Below are 21,583 nucleotides of genomic sequence, written 5' to 3' on the forward strand. Positions count from 1 at the left end.
CACCCCTGCAAGTGTCCCGAGGCACCCCAGGGAGCCACGGCACACAGTTTGGAAACCTCTGCACTATTGTATAAATTAGCCTCCTACCCTGCAGTTCCCTTGGAAGCTATTTTGCCGCGACCGGGAGGAGTTTGAACCTGCGCCTGCCATTACTTTGAACAGTCTGACAGCTCACAGTCAGATGTGGAGTTGAGCAGTTTATAGAAACACAGAATTTGATGGCAGATAAGAACCATTTGACCCATCTAGTCTGCCCAAACACATGTACATGCTCAAACTTACACACAAGGGTTACTTTTCGTCTTTCTTTTTTTTGTCAGGATCTAATTAACCTACCAGTATATAGTTTTCTCTGACGTCCTAAGTGGATGCTGGGGACTCCGTCAGGACCATGGGGAATAGCGGCTCCGCAGGAGACAGGGCACAAAAGTAAAAGCTTTAGGATCAGGTGGTGTGCACTGGCTCCTCCCCCTATGACCCTCCTCCAAGCCTCAGTTAGGTTTTTGTGCCCGGCCGAGAAGGGTGCAATCTAGGTGGCTCTCCTAAAGAGCTGCTTAGAGTAAAAGTTTTCTTAGGTTTTTTATTTTCAGTGAGTCCTGCTGGCAACAGGCTCACTGCATCGAGGGACTTAGGGGAGAAGAAGTGAACTCACCTGCGTGCAGGATGGATTGGCTTCTTAGGCTACTGGACACTAGCTCCAGAGGGACGATCACAGGTACAGCCTGGATGGGTCACCGGAGCCGCGCCGCCGACCCCCTTGCAGATGCTGAAGAGAGAAGAGGTCCAGAAATCGGCGGCTGAAGACTTCCCAGTCTTCTTAAGGTAGCGCACAGCACTGCAGCTGTGCGCCATTGCTCTCAGCACACTTCACACCAACGGTCACTGAGGGTGCAGGGCGCTTGGGGGGGCGCCCTGGGCAGCAATGAAAATACCTATGCTGGCTAAAAATACATCACATATAGCCCCTGGGGCTATATGGATGTATTTAACCCCTGCCAGGTTGTCAGAAAAACGGGAGAAGAAGCCCGCCGAAAAGGGGGCGGGGCCTATTCTCCTCAGCACACAGCGCCATTTTCCCTCACAGAACTGCTGGTGGGAAGGCTCCCAGGCTCTCCCCTGCACTGCACTACAGAAACAGGGTTAAAACAGAGAGGGGGGGCATTTTTGTGGCGATATTATTACATATTAAGATGCTATAAGGGAAAACACTTATATAAAGTTGTCCCTGTAAAATTATAGCGTTTTGGTGTGTGCTGGCAAACTCTCCCTCTGTCTCCCCAAAGGGCTAGTGGGGTCCTGTCCTCTATCAGAGCATTCCCTGTGTGTGTGCTTTGTGTCGGTACGTGTGTGTCGACATGTATGAGGACGATGTTGGTGAGGAGGCGGAGCAATTGCCTGTAATGGTGATGTCACTCTCTAGGGAGTCGACACCGGAATGGATGGCTTATTTAGGGAATTGCGTGATAATGTCAACAAGCTGCAAGGTCGGTTGACGACATGAGACGGCCGGCAAACCAATTAGTACCTGTCCAGGCGTCTCAAACACCGTCAGGGGCTTTAAAACGCCCATTACCTCAGTCGGTCGACACAGACACGGACACTGACTCCAGTGTCGACGGTGAAGAAACAAACGTATTCTCCATTAGGGCCACACATGTTAAGGGCAATGAAGGAGGTGTTACATATTTCTGATACTACAAGTACCACAAAAAAGGGTATTATGTGGAGTGTGAAAAAACTACCTGTAGTTTTTCCTGAATCAGATAAATTAAATGAAGTGTGTGATGATGCGTGGGTTTTCCCCGATAGAAAATTAAAGACGCTCACACGCTTATCAAAACAAGTGGCGTTACCGTCTCCAGATACGGCCGCCCTCAAGGAGCCAGCTAATAGGAGGCTGGAAAATATCCTAAAAAGTATATACACACATACTGGTGTTATACTGCGACCAGCGATCGCCTCAGCCTGGATGTGCAGCGCTGGGGTGGCTTGGTCGGATTCCCTGACTGAAAATATTGATACCCTTGACAGGGACAGTATTTTATTGACTATAGAGCATTTAAAGGATGCATTTCTATATATACGAGATGCACAGAGGGATATTTGCACTCTGGCATCAAGAGTAAGTGCGATGTCCATGTCTGCCAGAAGATGTTTATGGACACGACAGTGGTCAGGTGATGCAGATTCCAAACGGCACATGGAAGTATTGCCGTATAAAGGGGAGGAGTTATTTGGGGTCGGTCCATCGGACCTGGTGGCCACGGCAACAGCTGGAAAATCCACTTTTTTACCCCAAGTCACATCTCAGCAGAAAAAGACACCGTCTTTTCAGCCTCAGTCCTTTCGTTCCCATAAGGGCAAGCGGGCAAAAGGCCAGAGAGTTTTAGCGCGCAGTGGGCTCACTCGCAAGTGGACCCCTGGATCCTACAAGTAGTATCCCAGGGGTACAGATTGGAAATTCGAGACGTCTCCCCCTCGCAGGTTCCTGAAATCTGCTTTACCAACGTCTCCCTCCGACAGGGAGGCATTATTGGAAACAATTCACAAGCTGTATTCCCAGCAGGTGATAATCAAAGTACCCCTCCTACAACAAGGAAAGGGGTATTATTCCACACTATTTGTGGTACTGAAGCCAGACGGCTCGGTGAGATCTATTCTAAATCTGAAATCTTTGAACACTTACATACAAAGGTTCAAATCAAGATGGAGTCACTCAGAGCAGTGATAGCGAACCAGGAAGAAGGGGACTATATGGTGTCCCTGGACATCAAGGATGCTTACCTCCATGTCCCAAATTGCCCTTCTCACCAAGGGTACCTCAGGTTCGTGGTACAGAACTGTCACTATCAGTTTCAGACGCTGCCGTTTGGATTGTCCACGGCACCCCGGGTCTTTACCAAGGTAATGGCCGAAATGATGATTCTTCTTCAAAGAAAAGGCGTCTTAATTATCCCTTTCTTGGACGATCTCCTGATAAGGGCAAGGTCCAGAGAACAGTTGGAGGTCGGAGTAGCACTATCTCAAGTAGTTCTACGACAGCACGGGTGGATTCTAAATATTCCAAAATCGCAGCTGATTTCGACGACACGTCTGCTGTTACTAGGGATGATTCTGGACACAGTCCAGAAAAAGGTGTTTCTCCCGGAGGAGAAAGCCTGGGAGTTATCCGAGCTAGTTAGGAACCTCCTAGAACCAGGCCAAGTGTCAGTGCATCAATGCACAAGAGTCCTGGGAAAAATGGTGGCTTCTTACGAAGCGATTCCATTCGGCAGATTTCACGAAAGAATTTTTCAGTGGGATCTGCTGGACGAATGGTCCGGATCGCATCTTCAGATGCATCAGCGGATAATCCTGTCTCCAAGGACAAGGGTGTCTCTTCTGTGGTGGCTGCAGAGTGCTCATCTACTAGAGGGCAGCAGATTCGGCATTCAGGACTGGGTCCTGGTGACCACGGATGCCAGCCTGAGAGGCTGGGGAGCAGTCACACAGGGAAGAAATTTCCAAGGAGTGTGGTCAAGTCTGGAGACTTCTCTCCACATAAATATACTGGAGCTAAGGGCAATTTACAATGCTCTGAGCCTAGGAAGACCTCTGCTTCAAAGTCAACCGGTGCTGATCCAGTCGGACAACATCACGGCAGTCGCCCACGTAAACAGACAGGGCGGCACAAGAAGCAGGAGGGCAATGGCAGCAAGGATTCTTCGCTGGGCGAAAAATCATGTGATAACACTGTTAGCGGTGTTCATTCCGGGAGTGGATAACTGGGAAGCAGACTTCCTCAGCAGGCACGACCTCCACCCGGGAGAGTGGAGACTTCATCTGGAAGTCTTCCACATGATTGTGAACCGTTGGGAAAGACCAAAGGTGGACATGATGGCGTCCCGTCTGAACAAAAAACTGGACAGGTATTGCGCCAGGTCAAGAGACCCTCAGGCAATAGCTGGGACGCTCTGGTAACACCGTGGGTGTACCAGTCGGTGTATGTGTTCCCTCCTCTGCCTCTCATACCCAATGGTACTGAGAATTATAAGAAGGAGAGGAGTAAGAACTATACTCGTGGCTCCGGATTGGCCAAGAAGGACTTGGTACCCGGAACTTCAAGAGATACTAAGAAGGGACTTGCTTCAGCAAGGATCATGTCTGTTCCAAGACTTACCGCGGCTGCGTTTGACGGCATGGCGGTTGAACGCCGGATCCTAAGGGAAAAAGGCATTCCGGAAGAGGTCATCCCTACCCTGGTCAGAGCCAGGAAGGAGGTGACCACACAACATTATCACCGCATTTGGCGAAAATATGTTGCATGGTGTGAGGCCAGGAAGGCCCCCACGGAGGAATTTCAACTCGGTCGATTCCTACATTTCCTGCAAACAGGAGTGTCTATGTGCCTCAAATTGGGGTCCATTAAGGTTCAAATTTCGGCCCTGTCGATTTTCTTCCAGAAAGAATTGGCTTCAGTTCCTGAAGTCCAGAAGTTTGTCAAGGGAGTACTGCATATACAACCCCCTTTTGTGCCTCCAGTGGCACTGTGGGATCTCAACGTAGTTCTGGGATTCCTCAAATCACATTGGTTTAAACCGCTCAAATCTGTGGATTTGAAATATCTCACATGGAAAGTGACCATGCTGTTGGCCCTGGCCTCGCCAGGCGAGTGTCAGAATTGGCCGCTTTGTCTCACAAAAGCCCATATCTGATTGTCCATTCGGACAGGGCAGAGCTGCGGACTCGTCCCCAGTTTCTCCCTAAGGTGGTGTCAGCGTTTCACCTGAACCAGCTTATTGTGGTACCTGCGGATACTAGGGACTTGGAGGACTCCAAGTTGCTAGATGTTGTCAGGGCCCTGAAAATATATGTTTCCAGGACGGCTGGAGTCGGGAAAACTGACTTGCTGTTATCCTGTATGCACCCAACAAACGGAGTGCTCTTGCTTCTAAGCAGACGATTGCTAGTTGGATGTGTAGTACAATTCAGCTTGCACATTCTGTGGCAGGCCTGCCACAGCCAAAATATGTAAATGCCCATTCCACAAGGAAGGTGGGCTCATCTTGGGCGGCTGCCCGAGGGGTCTCGGCTTTACAACTTTGCCGAGCTGCTACTTGGTCAGGGGCACACCCTGGCTGAGGAGGACCTGGAGTTCTCTCACTCGGTGCTGCAGAGTCATCCGCACTCTCCCGCCCGTTTGGGAGCTTTGGTATAATCCCCATGGTCCTGACGGAGTCCCCAGCATCCACTTAGGACGTCAGAGAAAATAAGAATTTACTTACCGATAATTCTATTTCTCGTAGTCCGTAGTGGATGCTGGGCGCCCATCCCAAGTGCGGATTGTCTGCAATACTTGTACATAGTTATTGTTACAAAAATCGGGTTATTATTGTTGTGAGCCATCTTTTCAGAGGCTCCGCTGTTATCATGCTGTTAACTGGGTTCAGATCACAGGTTGTACAGTGTGATTGGTGTGGCTGGTATGAGTCTTACCCGGGATTCAAAATCCTTCCTTATTGTGTACGCTCGTCCGGGCACAGTATCCTAACTGAGGCTTGGAGGAGGGTCATAGGGGGAGGAGCCAGTGCACACCACCTGATCCTAAAGCGTTTACTTTTGTGCCCTGTCTCCTGCGGAGCCGCTATTCCCCATGGTCCTGACGGAGTCCCCAGCATCCACTACGGACTACGAGAAATAGAATTATCGGTAAGTAAATTCTTTTTTTTTTTTTTTTTTGGAGTTGTGGGAGGAAACCAACCCAAGCACAGTGAGAATATACAAACTCCACATGCTTGAGTCATGGTGGGACTCAAGCCCCTGTACTGCTCTGAGGCAGTATACTCCCCTTCTTCCGAGTTACAGTTGGACCAAGTGGTTTGGTACAGAAGCCACCTGCAGGTTGGTTCTTCCTTCCCCTCTATCTCCATAGGGGTTGAGGTTTGAGTTTTTTTTTTTTTTTTTTATTAATTTGTGGAAAACTGCAAGAGTGTTACTGTGTGTTTAATCACATATTCTAGTGGTAAGCCAGAATACTTATTACAGATGTGTCCTCATACATCATTGCTGAAGTTATGCCAAACAGCCCCTCTCGGCCAGTTCCTATGAGATTGAGCTTGCCTTTTTGTTTTTGCCTGTCTTAAGGCCCGTACACACTGGTTGATATAGCGGCCGTTCTTTAGACGATGTGTACCTAGCGATGGGACCTGGCGGGGGAACTGGCATCGGCCAAAGCATGCACACTTGTTAATGCTGGGAGTGGCGGCATGGCCCTCGCTAACTATGTCTTGTGTTAGCCCTGCATGTAGGGGCGATGGAGGATGTTGCTGACTACGCGCAGCAGCGAGAATTCTCAGCGACATCGCGGATACACACTAGATGTTGTGCCAATATGTTGGTCCGTCGGATCAGACTACATATCGTCTAGTGTGTACCCAGCTTTACACAGTGATTAGGAGCACAGACTGCAGATAGCTACATATTGTACAGTAATCAATGACAATAGGTACAATCTGGTACATGGTAGCAAAGGCACAAACTAAAAACATCTTCCTGTTACAAAATGGCTAGAGTATGGGTAACTTACCTGTTCTACAGTGTTTATGGAACACCTGACCTATTGCATAGTGGTCTTGACAACAATTGGTAAAATAGATGACTGGGCACAGTAGTAACACTGACCTGCTGCAAAAGGTGCCAGTAGCCAGCTATCAATCTTTCTGTGCAGTGCATTGTTCAGTCACATGGGGGAAGGGTGGTGAAATGAAAGTAAATTAACAATTCTTAGGTTGTGTTTTTGTTTTTTTACCAACTTTCTTGCTAGCATCGCATATCTCTGGGAACAACCTAGGGACACTTATCCATAAAATACATTAGTCATTAGAGTAGCAGAATAATGAGGGGGGGGGGGGGGGGGGGGTTGCACAATCTGTCATTCCGACTATGCTTGGTGCTTGCAAGCCACTTTCTCTGGCACGCTATCACCACAACTGGCGGGCTTATGTAGCCTGATGTGAAAGACAGGGTCTTCCTCTATTGCTCTTAAAGCCTTTACACATTCTGTTGTTCCTTCAGGCAGGGCTGTATGTGGGTTTGACACTCAGATACTTAAAGGTGCAGGTTTTGTCATTGTCTTTCTCAATTTTTGAATTTACAATCCTGTAATGTTGAACCACGTGACTCAGCGAATCTCAGTGCCCTATCTGGTCATTCTCCCCTAGATTTTCATGATTACAAGACGGAACCTTTTTGCAAAAAAGACACAAAAGTTCACCTAAATCAACCTATTGTAGTTCCGATCCTCTCTGGTGGAGATGCTTGAATCCAGTCTTGGGATGTGGTTTGGGCCCGTTACTTGTATGTGTCCCATACTTAGCAGTTGCAGACTGCTGTGTTTGTTTTCTACGAGTTGCACAAAAAGAGGTTGGTCAGTTTCTAAGCAGACTATTGATTAGAGAGGTTATCGGACAGGCTTGCATTGCCCAGGGTCAACTGGTACCTGCCAGAGTTATGGCTCATTCCACTAGATCAGTGGGCACTCTTGGGTGCAGTGTGGCAATCTCCAGTGTCCCCAAGGAAGAATGAAAAAATAGGATTTTTGTATTTGCCATTAAAATCCCTTTCTTCAACTCCATGGGGGACACTAGATGCCCTACCTGATCTGCTGTGTTCAGTGTTTGTTGGTTATGTTTGGTTTTGGCTGTGTGCTGTATGTTGTTGTGACCTGTTTGGTCACTTAATTGAGGATTTTCTTCCTCCTTTTGTCCTTCCTCCTTCCATCTCTGCTTGGCTTTGTTAAATTAAACTGAAATCAGGTGGGGTATAGAGGGTGAGGAGTCAAGCTAAAGTCGCAAAAGATTTTTATTATCAGGTTCCACAAACTATCTTCTATACCCCAGTGTATCTCCTGTGACCCCCATGGAATCTTAGAAGAGATTTTACATGTAAGGACAATAATTCTGTTATCACGAGTGGTGCACTTCATTAGTATCTGCCTGTCGGTTCTAATACAGATTTGGACATCCTTACTCGGCATTATCATTGGAATAACTACTTTGCATAAAATTGCCCGGTGGTTATAATAATTTGGCCACTTAGTGTATGTTTGTTAACATATTAGTAGGTCTATAAAACGTAACATTTTTGTCTTTGGGTAAATGATCATGTAGTGCTACTTTTTTTTTTTTTTTTTGTACAAACAAACCATTTTCCATATTCTGTGTAATAATGTCTTCGGTTGATACTTCACTGTGAAACCTTCTAACTTGCCATCTAGTCACCTTTTTACCTGCTGGCACATATTTTTGATTTATCAAACAAAGGTTATATTATCTGTGCTATGAATGGAGGGGTGCAGCTAATTCACCAGGTCACCACAAACCTTAAACATGCATGCATAGAAAAGAATAGTGAATTGCGCTCCCCAATTAGGGTATGTACCACCAAATTCAATGTCTGTCCACTTGGTAAAAAATATATGATGTTCACTGTATCACGCTGGGACGTCTTCTCTCGTATCCTTTTACTTCAGATACCTCAAACAAAATTAGAAAGAGGCGCTTCTCATTGCGTAAAACAGTCTTTTTCCATTTAATACAAAAAACACATAAAATTCATGAAATATCATAAAATGATTTTTCCACCACCATAAAGAGTGACTGCGTACCAGAGTGGGCCTATACAAGGCATGTGTCTCACATGAAAGGGTTAGTCCCGGGTATAACTCCTCCACGGTCCAGATGTTTAGCCCTTCAAGGTTCCACGTTGTGTCGGTCTCTGCCTATCTCCACCTGGCATTTTATGATAATTTATGAATTTTATGTGTTTTTTTGTATTAAATGGAAAAAGACTGTTTTACGCAATCAGAAGCGTATCTTTCTAATTTTGTTTGAGGTATCTGAAGAAAAAGGATACGAGAGAAGACGTCCCAGCGTGATACAGTGAACATAATATATTTTTTACCAAGTGGACAGACATTGAATTTGGTGGTACATAACCTAATTGGGTAGCGCAATTCATCATTCTTTTCTATGCATACATATTTTCGATTTGCTACTCTCACACTACTAATAGCCTTATTACCAAAGCTTTCAAAGACTTTTTTTAGGAACTTTTTTTTTTTTTACATTTTTAAATAAGGTAGTTTTTTTAATTGAAGTTTTCAAATTACAATACAAATTCAACAATAACAAAAAACACAACATTATAATAACACTGAATTGCCATCAATAAAAAAAAAATAGATAAATAGGTAAGTCTGTCTGCATGTCTGTTTTATCAGCATATAACAGTACCACAGTAAGGTCCTGATATGCAAATATGTATCAAAAATAATTCAATAAAAAAAGCTATTGATTTAATAAATCAATAGCATTCAAAAAAGATTGAAGAACAGAGGTGAGAGGGTGCCACTTAGAATGTGTTACATCTTGCCTTATATTTATGAACTCTGTGAAGGTTGGATCCCAACATTTCTGCCCTGTCTAGAACTGCACCATCTATCCCATTTCTCAGAAAACTTGGTGGCTGAGCCCCGCGCTTTGAACATATGTTGTTCATGTCGAGCCACATCATTAACTAATGCCCTCCAATTGTATATATTAGGGGAATCAGCAGGGAACCAAACTCTTGCTATAATCACTAGCTAAGGTAGTAAGGCAGAGGACTTATTTATATATTGTGACTGAATGTGTTTCTTTAAGGTCTAGTCCGAACAAACAGATCTTTGGAGACCTATCAGGAAGTGAGGGAGTAATCGGCAACACATCTCTCCATACGCCAACCCAAAATGAGTTAACCATAGGACAGTCCCATATCATATGCCAGAACCCAGCGTCGTCGGCTCGACATTTATCTGCATGGATATAGGCGTACGGTAGACTCTATGAAAGACAATAATAAAATATTTGTCAAAACCTAATACAGGGGGTGGTGTATTTAATAGACCCCAACATTTGGATCCAGTGTGCGTTAGATATAGGTCCTAAATCCGCTTCCCATTTCAGTCTAAGGCCGTTCAGTTGATCTGGATTTAATTGATCATTAATAGCAGCATATATAGAAGACTCTTCCCCCTCAAGCACAGATTGAGTAACATCACTTTAACAGGGGAATCCGAGATTACTGGGAAACCTTGAGGGAATTGGGCTTGTATGGCATGTCGTAATTGGAAGTACCTAAACAAAGCAGTATTAGGGACACTAAATTCCTCCTTTAACTGTGGAAAGGATTTTAATATTCCCCCACAATATAGTTGTCCCACCGAGAGCACTCCCTTCATGATCCAGATTTTATTTAGGGATGCTGTCAAGATCCCACCGGACGGGATCCTGGCAGTCGGAATACCAAAACCGGGATCTTGACCGGCGCAATCCCGACATATTCTCCCTCTGTGGGTGTCCACGACACCCATAGAGGGAGAATAAATTAGTGCGCTGAGCGTAGGGAGGCACTGTGCCTGCAGCGTGGCGAGCTCAGCGAGCCCGCAAGGCGCTGTGTTGCGCTCGCCCCCCTGTCGGGATTGTGCCGGTCGGGATCCCGGTGTTGGGTTTTCCGACCGCCGGGATCCCGTCCGGCGGTATCTCGTACTAATCCCGTTATTTAGGGACAGCTGGAGCAATTCAGGGTATGCTTTATTAAACCATAGTACAGTGCTGCTATCCTGACCTGACCAGTCGTAGAGGGCATGAGTAAAGCGCCAGACCAATAGGGCCTGCCTAAGCAGGTGAGGTAGTCCAGCAACTGACCGACCAGAGAGCAGAAACTGTAAAGGAGAAAGGGAAAGAGGAGGAGGACCCCGCCCGCTCAGCTAAGTATCCTGCCATAGTTAAATCCACTGAACCCGTAGTCCAACTAGCTAGGTGTCACTTGTGCAGCCATATAATAAAACCTAAGATTAGGAAGGCCCAAACCCCCAGAGAGCTGAGATTTATATAAAGTTTTGATGGAGACCCTAACAGGTTTGCCATCGCATATAAAGGACGATAGAATACTTTCTATCCCACTAAGAATTTTCTATATATTTAAACTGGGGAATTTTGCTAATTATTTAGAAATTTAGGCTGGGTGACCATTTTAAACAAATTAACGCGTCCAAGAACAGATAAAGGCAATTTTCTCCAGGCATGAGCCCTCTCCTTGAAGTGCATCACTATGGGATCAACATTTTGAGTCACAAACTCTGAGGCCCGAGGCGTGATACAAATACCAAGGTACTTGAACCGCAGCGTCCATTGCAAAGGGTGAGCCCCATGTCTATTGTCGGGAATATGAAATAGTGAAAATTCTTGACTTGCCCCAGTTGATCAACAGACCAGAAAAGATACCAAATGTTTTCACTATGTGGAGCATCGCCTGCAAAGAGGCCCCCCGAGTCTTGAAAAAGAGGAGCATGTCATCCGCATTAAGAACCACAACATCCACAGCCTCGCCAATTCGGAGTACCCGAATCTCGTTAGAGGTATGTAACAAACTAGCCAGGGGTTTATTAGCTATTGCAAACAGTGCTGGTGACAAGGGGCAGCCCTGCCGGATCCCCCGTGCCAGCGGGAATGCAGCAGAAGTAAACCCACTTACCGACACACGAGCCATTGGGGACGAGTATAAAATTTGAAGAAGGCCAATAAACCGTGGTCCGAAAGCAAATTTTTGAAGTAAACCCATTCCACAGAGTCGAAGGCCTTGGCAGCGTCGAGAGACACCACCACTGCCCCGACTCCAGTAGGTCATATCTCTGCAAGTGACAGAACAATCTACACAGGTTTTGGGTGGTAGATTTTCCCAGCATAAACCCCGTTGGGTCATGGTGTAATAAATGTAACAACTGAACTCAGCTGAGTTACTAAAATTTTCACTAAGATCTTATCGTCAGTGGTCAAAAGGGAAATGGGCCTATACGATTCTGGAGCAGTGGGGTCCTTACCTGGCTTAACCAAAACAATAATATTGGCCTCCGACCTAGATCGTGAGAGAGTTCCCCATTCAAAAAGCGAAGTAAACAATTCCAACAGATACGGAATAAAGAACTCTTCAAAAATTTTGTACACCTCCACATGGAGCCCATCACACCCAGGGGCCTTTAATGAGACTGCCGCCTCTATCTCCCCCAGTGTAAATGGTGCATCTAAGAATGCAGCATCTTCCCGAGACAGGCACGGTAACTCAATCCGATCTCGATATTCCCAAAGATGCTGAGTAGAGTAAGATACTCTGGAGGCATATAAGGAGGAATAATAATCTCTAAATACTTCCGCCACAGCAGCTCCAGAACAACATAACCGACCGCTAGAATCCCGCAAATAACTACCACCCATCTCTGCTTGGAAATATTGCTCGTGCCTAGAGAAAAGGAGCCTGCGCCTAGATTTCTCAAACAAGTAGTCTGACCACTCTTTCTGTACATCTTGCCACGGTATCCTATCCGTTTGTAGCTGTGAAAGGGTATATTGAGCCTCTAGCCGCTGACATGATGTTTCTAAACGTACTTCCTCTTTTCAAGAAACAATTTAAGTTCAGAGATTCTCTTTATAAATGAACCGCGCATGAAGGCCTTAAAGGCATCATGTTTACCTGCCGGGTCTAAATATGATGAATTATCAGCTTGGAACCCCTCCCAGGAAGCAACCAAATCTGAGCCTGCCCCCAGTAAAGTTAACCAAAAAGTTGAGTTTCCACAGTCTTGCTCCCCTATCTTGATCCACTTTCAAAGTGAGGGAGGTAGGAGAATGATCGGAAATGCCCCTTGAAAGATATTCCACCACCACCACAGCTGGTGACAGATCTGGAGAAATTAAGACCATATCTATTCAGGATAAAGTGTGGAAAGTAGTGGAGTGGCAAAAGAATCAGCTAGCATCAACATTACGGGTTCTCCAGATATCCACCAACCCCAGATCCGTGACTAAACGTGCAAAGGGGGTGGGTGAGGGAGATTGAGAAGCAGTATGTACACATGTCCATTACATTATTAAAGTCCCCTAAACATATCGTGGGGGTTGCCGGGGATTGGGCTATAAATCTGGTAGCATGTCTGAGAACCTCATTATTGTATGGTGGGGGGATATAAACAGCCAATATTTGCAGCAGGCTGCGATTAATGAGGGCACCTAAAAAAATATATCTGCCATGAACGCCTACTTCACAGCACTCCAAGTGGTACTGTACAGACTTACTTATATGCACCGAAACTCCCGTAGCATTACCGGACAAGGTAGCGTGAAACATATATCCCACCCAGGGTTTCTTAAGTGCCAGGACTTTGCTACCATGCAAGTGCATCTCAGATAAACATATGACATCGGCATGATATTTTTTAACCTGGGACAGCACCAAGGACCTCGAAATCTTGTCATTCAGCCCCCTAACATTCCAGCAGATAAGGCGGAGTCCATCAGAATCAACAGCCATGGGATTGGTAGAGAAAGGGAGCAAAAGAATGGGATGGAAAAGGACAAGGAGGAGAGAAGGGGCACCCGTTTGTCACTAAGGACTACAGAGAATCATAAGGAGTAGCAAAAAACAGTAGCATTTCTGCAGCACAGAGCACTTGAATGAGGCGGAATATAGAAAAACACACAGTAACACGTACCCACCCGGTATAACCTTGAGAACCTAAGGTATGCCTAAACCCTATAACCAACCGCTAGAACGTAGCAATTAAACCTTAAAAAACCCAAGCTAAGGAATAGGGAATAGAAAAGAAGTTCCTTACACTATATTCAGCAGGGGCTTCCTACAAACAATAACAAATCTGCGGGTCCCTGATGCCATACAGTATACAATGCAGGCATAGAAAGTAATTAAAAAAAAAAAAAAAAAAAGAAGAAAGGGAATCATGAACTATGCACAGCCCACGTAATTAAGTGAATACTGATTACCGCAGGAGAACCATAATAACAGGGCAATTGATCGCCTTTCCCAGCAAAAAATAGAGAAATAAACAACACTAAAGTCTACTCAGCGGGAAGCACGGGGTTGTCGCTCCAGCCAGTCATCAGCGTCTTTCGGAGAACTGAAGAAGTGAGTAGTGTTAAACACCACTCGCAGCCTCGCCGGAAATAGCATGGAATATTGTATATTCCGATCTCAGAGTTTCCTCTTAACATGTAGAAATTTTGAGCGGCTCTTTTGCACTTCCAAGGCAAAATCCGGGAAAACAAACATTATGGCTATCGAATTGTAAAGGGCCGAGCCAGCCTCATCCGAGCCAGCCGAAGTACTGCGTCTCGATCCTTATAATGCAAGAAACGTGCAATAAAAGTTCTAGCAGGGGCTCCTGGAGGAGGAGGACGAGGTGGAAGTCTATGCGCGCGCTCCACAGCGAACTGAGGAGTAAACGCATCTTTGGCAAACAACTTGACCAACCAGTCCTCAAGGGGATGCGCCCTCCGCCCTATCGGGGAGCCCTATGAATCTAACATTATTGCGTCTGAGTCTGCCCTCTATATCTGACCATTTAGCCTGCATCGAGACCATCTGAGTTGACAGGTCCTCTACTTTGTTGGTTAAAGCAGAGTTGGTTTCCTCGAGAGCCGAAATTCTGTGTTCAGTCTCGCCCACTCTCTCTCTTATTTTCTGCATATCTTGCCGCAGTAAAGAAACATCCATTTGCACCTGTCCAATTTTGTCAGTAACCCGCTGCTCAGACGCGGATATAGGGGGCCATTCCGATCTGATCGTAGCTGTGCTAAATTTAGCACAGCTACGATAACTTACACTGACATGCGGGGGACACCCAGCACAGGTATAGTCCGCAGCTGGCCAGGAGTTACTCGCCGCTGTTGCCCGCCCCCAGCACGGTCCGGCCATGCCTGCGTTGGCTGGACCGCGCCGACAAAACGGACAAATGCCGCCGTGCTGCCCCCTCCCGCCCAGTGACCGCCTCTGCCTGTCAATCAGGCAGAGGCAATCGATAGGCAATGACAGCCATCGGCTGTCTCGCTTGCGTCGGCGCCATGCGCACTTCAGACCTGATCGCTGCACTGCGATGAATGGCAGCAAGCGATCAGGTCAGAATGACCCCCATAGCTTGTAATATCTGCGCAGGAGACAATGGATTCAAGTCCCCCTGCCTAGCGGTTTGAGAGGCTTGTGAGGATCTCGCAAATTCTCCTAGCTTCGCCACAGCTGCAGCTGCTTGACCTCCTTTCACCATGTTTAAATTTAACAAACAAGCCCGAAGCAAAATGGTGTAAAACAGGAACAGTCGCAGTGAGAGAGGGTGCTAGGCTGGACTATCACAGACACACTATGCAGAGATGAGGTGATGGGGCAGAAGATCAGGTGTACAGTTTCAATATCCTCTCAGCTGTATGGAGGATGCAGTGCACCATGAGGGAGCTGACCATAAAATGGGAGTAGTAGTATATATAAAATGGAGCAAGATATCAGGAGTAAAGTCTTTATTAAATAGCAGTGCAGTAGCCAATTTATCCAGACTATACCAGCAGACAGGAACTTATACAGGGTAGTCCCCTAAAGATAAGTGGGTGCCACAGCTCTCATCAGCCCAAACAGAGGCAGAGCAAACAGGGGTAGCATGAAAGTCCAGCCATCAAGACCCACACAAATGTTCCAGGCCGTCCCAGCATAGGAGAAATCCACTGCAGCTGGAGAACAACAGCAAAGCCACTACAGTGTCCGAGGTGACACTGACAGCACCTACGTCTAAACACAGGAGAGGAGTCTCATCCTAGGCAGCCCAAAGCTACCTCAGGCAGGCAGTCCCAGCAAGGGAGGGAAGACTGCAGCGCCGCGGCAGGAAGGCACGCTCGCGGCAGTGAGCGCCTCAGTCCCAGCAAGGAGAGGCTCCTCCGGCACCTCCACCGCAGACCGCCAGTATCCAGAGCCCACAGCCGCTAGCCGGAGCAGTGGGATGAGAGCCGCGAACCGGAAGTAGATTGGCATTTGGCACCGGACCACCAAACGGGAGCGGCGTCGGCGTCTCACACACAGGCCGCACGGCAAATCTGCAAATGGTAGGGCAGCACTGCAGGCACAGCCGCACCCTGCACACCGGAGGGTATGTAGACAAATCTCACGCCTGCACAGCGATTTTCAAGCAGCCCAGCGCTAGGGAACAGGATGGATTAGATTGATTGATTGATGGAGGAAGCTGCTGCTACTCCATGCTGATCCAAGCCACGCCCCCAATTTTAGGAACATTTTTGAAGGGAAAATATGCCCAGCTCTCTTTAAATATATATTTTAGTAAACCATAGACATATAGCAGTCCAGAGAGGTGATACATTTCTAGAATAATTTCCTTAGACTTTGAAGCTTTGTCAGTACCCAAGTGGTTTCTTAGTTTTGACCGCACCAAACCAAATGTGGAAATTATTCTTTCTACTGAAGCTAATGATGCTGCAGCTGTTAGCAATTGCTCTACTTCTACCATGATATTCTTATTACAAGCTACAGTTTCTGAACCAATGTGCATTATCCACCAATCTATTGGTGCCACTGTTGACATGACATCTTCGTCAAACAAGAGGTCATTAAACTGGGTTGCTTTTGCTTGGAACTTGACTAGTGCTGGTATTATTATCCTTTATTTATATGGCGCCACAAGGGTTCCGCAGCGCCCAATTACAGAGTACATAAACAAATAATCAAACAGGAAAACAGCAACTTACAGTTGATGACAGTATAGGACAAGTAGAGGGTAAATAAACATAGTTACACCAGCAGATGACACTGGAATAAGTATCAGGTGGCAGAAGACTGCTGGATGTGGTGCAGTTGAAGATTATTAAATTAAGAAAGGATAAGCACATGAGGGAAGAGGGCCCTGCTCGTGAGAGCTTACATTCTAAAGGAATGGTAGAAGGGTATTTGAATGTGTGTATTTTTCTTTGGCAAATTTAAGAGCTTCTAACTTTTCTTCTGCAGTTAAACAACTACCACAGTAATGTGGGTCCATCAAGTAAGCGGGAAAATATGTAGATCCCAATGCTTGATTGTAGTGGTCCAAAAATTTCTTCATGCGTGGTTTGTCCAGATTTAATTCCTTCAAACTATCCTCTAATTCAGGCCTGGCCAACCTGTGGCTCTCCAGCTGTTGTAAAACTACAAGTCCCATCATGCTTTGCCACAGTTTTGCTATTAAGGAATGCTAAAACCATGGCAGGGCATGCTGGGATGTGTAGTTTCACAACATCTGGAGAGCCACAGGTTGGCCAGGCCTGCTCTAATTCTTTCCACACATTTACAGTATTGGAAATGGTTCAGCTATCTTTTTGAACAGTGTCAAGGGCTATTGAGATGGGCTTTAGGCGGTTAAATAATTGTTCTGTATTTCTCCTCAGCTCAATGTTGATAAACAATCCCATCAATTTGTTCACGGTTATCTTCAAACACTTTCATAAGAATTTTAATGTAAGAATTCAGACAGCCCACCTTACATATTGAGGAAAATGAGCTTCAATCCACCCTCTTGTCTATATTTGGCACTTGCAAAATGATTGTTCCTAAAATGCTTAGCAACATGAACTACCTGCTCCTTGTAACAATGCAATAAAGACCTTGGTTTTTTTATTTAAAAAACAAATAAATTGTGATTTAAATCAATTTTTTTTTAAATCATGTGATTTGAGTCATGATGCAAGTTGATTTTAAATCAGCACATCCTAATAGATAGATGTATGTGTGTGTATATATATATATATATATATATATATATATATGCGCACAGAGTAAAAACCACAGCACTCACCGCACCAGAAGCGGGGCACAGCTATGCACTTACCACTCACAGGGTGGGGTGCATGTAACACTGCACTCTCCACCACAGAAGCGGGGTACACAGCTGTACTTACCACTCACAGGGCGGGGTGCATGAAGCCCATGACCACATCGCTCTAATAAATACAAACAGAGAACCCAGCACTCACCAAAGTAAACTCACTTATCCTCAACAATTCAATAAATAAATGATGGGGGTTTAGTTGGTGGATTGGCCAATGCACGGAAGCCTGTATACCGATTCAAGGTACCCCACCTTCATACAGGTCCTACACTATCACAGAGTCTTAAAACCTGACTACCACACTGCTGCATCATCTGCCTGCTAGATGTAATGTGTACCTGCCACAGACTTTATGGCTTTTAAAGGCACACTAGTCACCTATTGCACTGGCTCAAAGATGATTGCTAAAAAACAGCTGAGACAGGTTCAGGATAATAAAGTCCACACAGGGGTGCATGAGAAAGCTAGTGGCCACGGTTAATAAGAGCTAACCATAGATTAACCCCTTCATTTATTGAATTGTTGAGGATAAGTGAGTTTACTTTGGTGAGTGCTGGGTTCTCTGTTTGTATTTATTAGAGCGATGTGGTCATGGGCTTCATGCACCCCGCCCTGTGAGTGGTAAGTACAGCTGTGTACCCCGCTTCTGTGGTGGAGAGTGCAGTGTTACATGCACCCCACCCTGTGAGTGGTAAGTGCATAGCTGTGCCCCGCTTCTGGTGCGGTGAGTGCTGTGGTTTTTACTCTGTGTGTATATGAAGGGGTTAATCTATGGTTAGCTCTTATTAACCGTGGCCACTAGCTTTCTCATGCACCCCTGTGTGGACTTTATTATCCTGAACCTGTCTCAGCTGTTTTTTAGCAATCATCTTTGAGCCAGTGCAATAGGTGACTAGTGTGCCTTTAAAAGCCATAAAGTCTGTGGCAGGTACACATTACATCTAGCAGGCAGATGATGCAGCAGTGTGGTAGTCAGGTTTTAAGACTCTGTGATAGTGTAGGACCTGTATGAAGGTGGGGTACCTTGAATCGGTATACAGGCTTCCGTGCATTGGCCAATCCACCAACTAAACCCCCATCATTTATTTATTGAATTGTTGAGGATAAGTGAGTTTACTTTGGTGAGTGCTGGGCTCTCTGTTTGTATATATATATATATGTATATATATGTATGTATGTAGGTATGTGTATATGTGTGTATATATATATATATATATATATATATATATATATATATATAAAATCTCCCATTACTGTAAGGCACAGCTGGGATTTCATGTGTCCTAAGATTTATATTCTTTATTATTATTGTGTTATATTGTATGTGAATCATCTGAAGAACAACTAGTTTGGCATGTACCCACCATGTTACATATCTGATAAATGATGGGGAAAATGGTGTAGTTAAATTGGGGTCCTTCTGTCAGTTATCGGAGATTTAGCTATCCAGGTTGATCAGAAATTGGTAAAATATGGAACTTTAATTTGTTACACTATGCTGCTCTCCACTGTAAGCTATTACTAGTAGAGCCCTCGTCTGCATCTCATTTATCCACTTCGTCTGTTGTATGATTTATATTATTCTGACTTGCACCCTACAAATAAATTACGACAGGCTTTTGAAAAGAGAGAACATCTACAAATCCACAATGCAAACAGTTGCCATTTTCACTATTTGTCTATTAATATACATGAATGTTTTTGTTGCTATATCAAACCTACCACTTGTCTATTTAAATAGAACAAATGACCATATTTCATTTAAAGCAACTAGTGTAAAAAAGGAGGCATAAAATAAGTCTGAAGTAATCTTTAATTTCTTTCTTAGTCCTCAGACTCTGAAGAGACACTGGTGCCTGGCAAAAGAGCTTCACTATCTGACATCAGCAATTTAGATGATATTGAATCCTTGTCTGTGCGTCAGTTAAAAGAGATTTTGGTCAGAAACTTTGTGAATTACAAAGGCTGCTGTGAGAAGTGGGAGCTGATGGAACGTGTAACCCGACTCTACAATGATCAGAAGGATCTCCAGCAAAAGGGTATATTGTGCTAGGACCTGTAGGCAAACAAGCCATATTTACCGTATATACTCGAGTATAAGTCGACCCGAATATAAGCCGAGGCACCTAATTTTTACCACAAAAACCTGAGAAAACTTATTGACTCGAGTATAAGCCTAGGGTGGGAAATGCAGCTCTACCCGTACACAGACCTCATAGTGCCAGATATGCCCCACAGTGCCAGATGTGCCAGATATTGCCTCACAGTGCCAGATGTGCCCCACAGTGCCAGATGTGCCAGGTGTGCCCCACAGTGCCAGGTGTGCCCCACAGTGCCAGATATGCCCCACAGTGCCAGATATGCCCCACAGTGCTAGATACTTACCCTCCGTCGCTCCCGCGCTGTCTTCTGAAGGAGGGACACAGAGAGCGCAGCGCGCGGCTCTCCTGTGTCCCTCCTGCATCTCCGGCGGCAGCGGCCTGTGTTAAAGGAAGTGCCGGTTCGTGCACTTCCTTTACCACTCAGACGCCGCTGCCGCTGGAGATGCAGGAGGGGGACACAGGAGAGCCGCGCGCTGCGCTCTCTGTGTCCCTCCTTCAGAAGACAGCGCGGGAGCGACGGAGGGTAAGTATCTAGCACTGTGGGGCATATCTGGCACACCTGGCACTGTGGGGCATATCTAAAGCTGACTCGAGTATAAGCCGAGGTGGCTTTTTCAGCACAAAAAAAAGTGCTGAAAAAGTCGGCTTATACTCGAGTATATACGGTAACTGTCTTGTAATTATTAGTTTAATAAGATTGGTTAAACTATCAATGTAATTATTCTATACAGCAGAAAATACCATTTTATTTTTAAACCAATGGGCTTTGTATTGATCTTGCGCTAGGCCATACTTTCCTACTCTCCCGAAATGGCCGGGAGGCTCCCGAAAATCGATTAGCACTCCTGGCTTCCCCCAGAAGAGAAGGCAAGTCTCCCGGAGATGGTCAGATGCCTGCTCTCCCCCCCCCCCCCCACCCCCAAATCCACCTGCACACCCCGTGTTCCCCCCCACTCGTAGACCAAAAGGCAGCATGGTAATGACGCAATCCATTCTTAATCGCGTCATCATAGCCCTGCCCCCTGCTTTACATGCCGGTCATCAGGGCATTGTAAAGTGGTGGGGTGGAGCCACTATCACGCAGCCGCATCTCCACGCCCCCGCACCTCCGACATACGCCAATTCCCAGCACCCTGTTGTATTGACCCTGCTGCCTTCTACCAGAGGAGGCAGCCAGAAAGAAGGTAAGTATGGGCTAGTCCCATTATAGCACATGCTGCTCTTTGTCTAATTTAGTTATCTTCTCTCCTTTCCATGTGATGATTGCCGTTGCTTGTGTTTGTACATGCTGTCATATTCTGATCTAGATGCATAATTGTTTCATACCACATAGTAGCATAGCCTTACTTCCTAATGCAAATTACCTTGCACATCTGCTTTTCGGAACTGTAAATGCAGCAGTGAAATTTAAACTATTTTTTGTTTTGTCCCTGGTCTGAGACCTCAAATACGCAATTTATTTGAAAGTAAATATTTCAACAACATTTGTAAAACCTATGTTACCTTGTACCTGTTATTCATACATGTAATGTTTATTTGGTTTTTTTCTTTTTTTCAGTTTCAGTGGAAGATGAAAAAGGTAAGAATCCAGCTATCACAATCTATTGTGTATGTGTCACCTGTTGAACTGTGTGCTACTGAGAAGGTTGGACATGGGTAGTGGAGTCATGCATTGCTAGATCAAGTTACTACAGATGAGTGACATACATTTCATAAAGTGTGACTTGACGTTTCATGGAGTTGAACTAAAAGAAAAAAA

At 45.5% G+C, this 21,583-nt stretch overlaps 1 protein-coding gene across 3 annotated transcripts in view; it reads left to right on the forward strand.

Moving 5' to 3' along the window:
* Positions 1-21,583, forward strand: part of RFFL (ring finger and FYVE like domain containing E3 ubiquitin protein ligase) — a 226,003-nt gene that overhangs the window by 198,825 nt on the left and 5,595 nt on the right. For all 3 annotated transcript variants that reach the window (XM_063953833.1, XM_063953832.1, XM_063953830.1), the window contains 2 exons: positions 19,551-19,761; positions 21,383-21,403. In XM_063953833.1, coding sequence (XP_063809903.1) covers positions 19,551-19,761; positions 21,383-21,403 — 232 coding nt within the window. The remainder of the gene's footprint in view (positions 1-19,550; positions 19,762-21,382; positions 21,404-21,583) is intronic.

Source organism: Pseudophryne corroboree, chromosome 2 (genome assembly GCF_028390025.1).
Source record: "Pseudophryne corroboree isolate aPseCor3 chromosome 2, aPseCor3.hap2, whole genome shotgun sequence".
Classification (NCBI taxonomy): Eukaryota; Metazoa; Chordata; class Amphibia; order Anura; family Myobatrachidae; genus Pseudophryne; species Pseudophryne corroboree.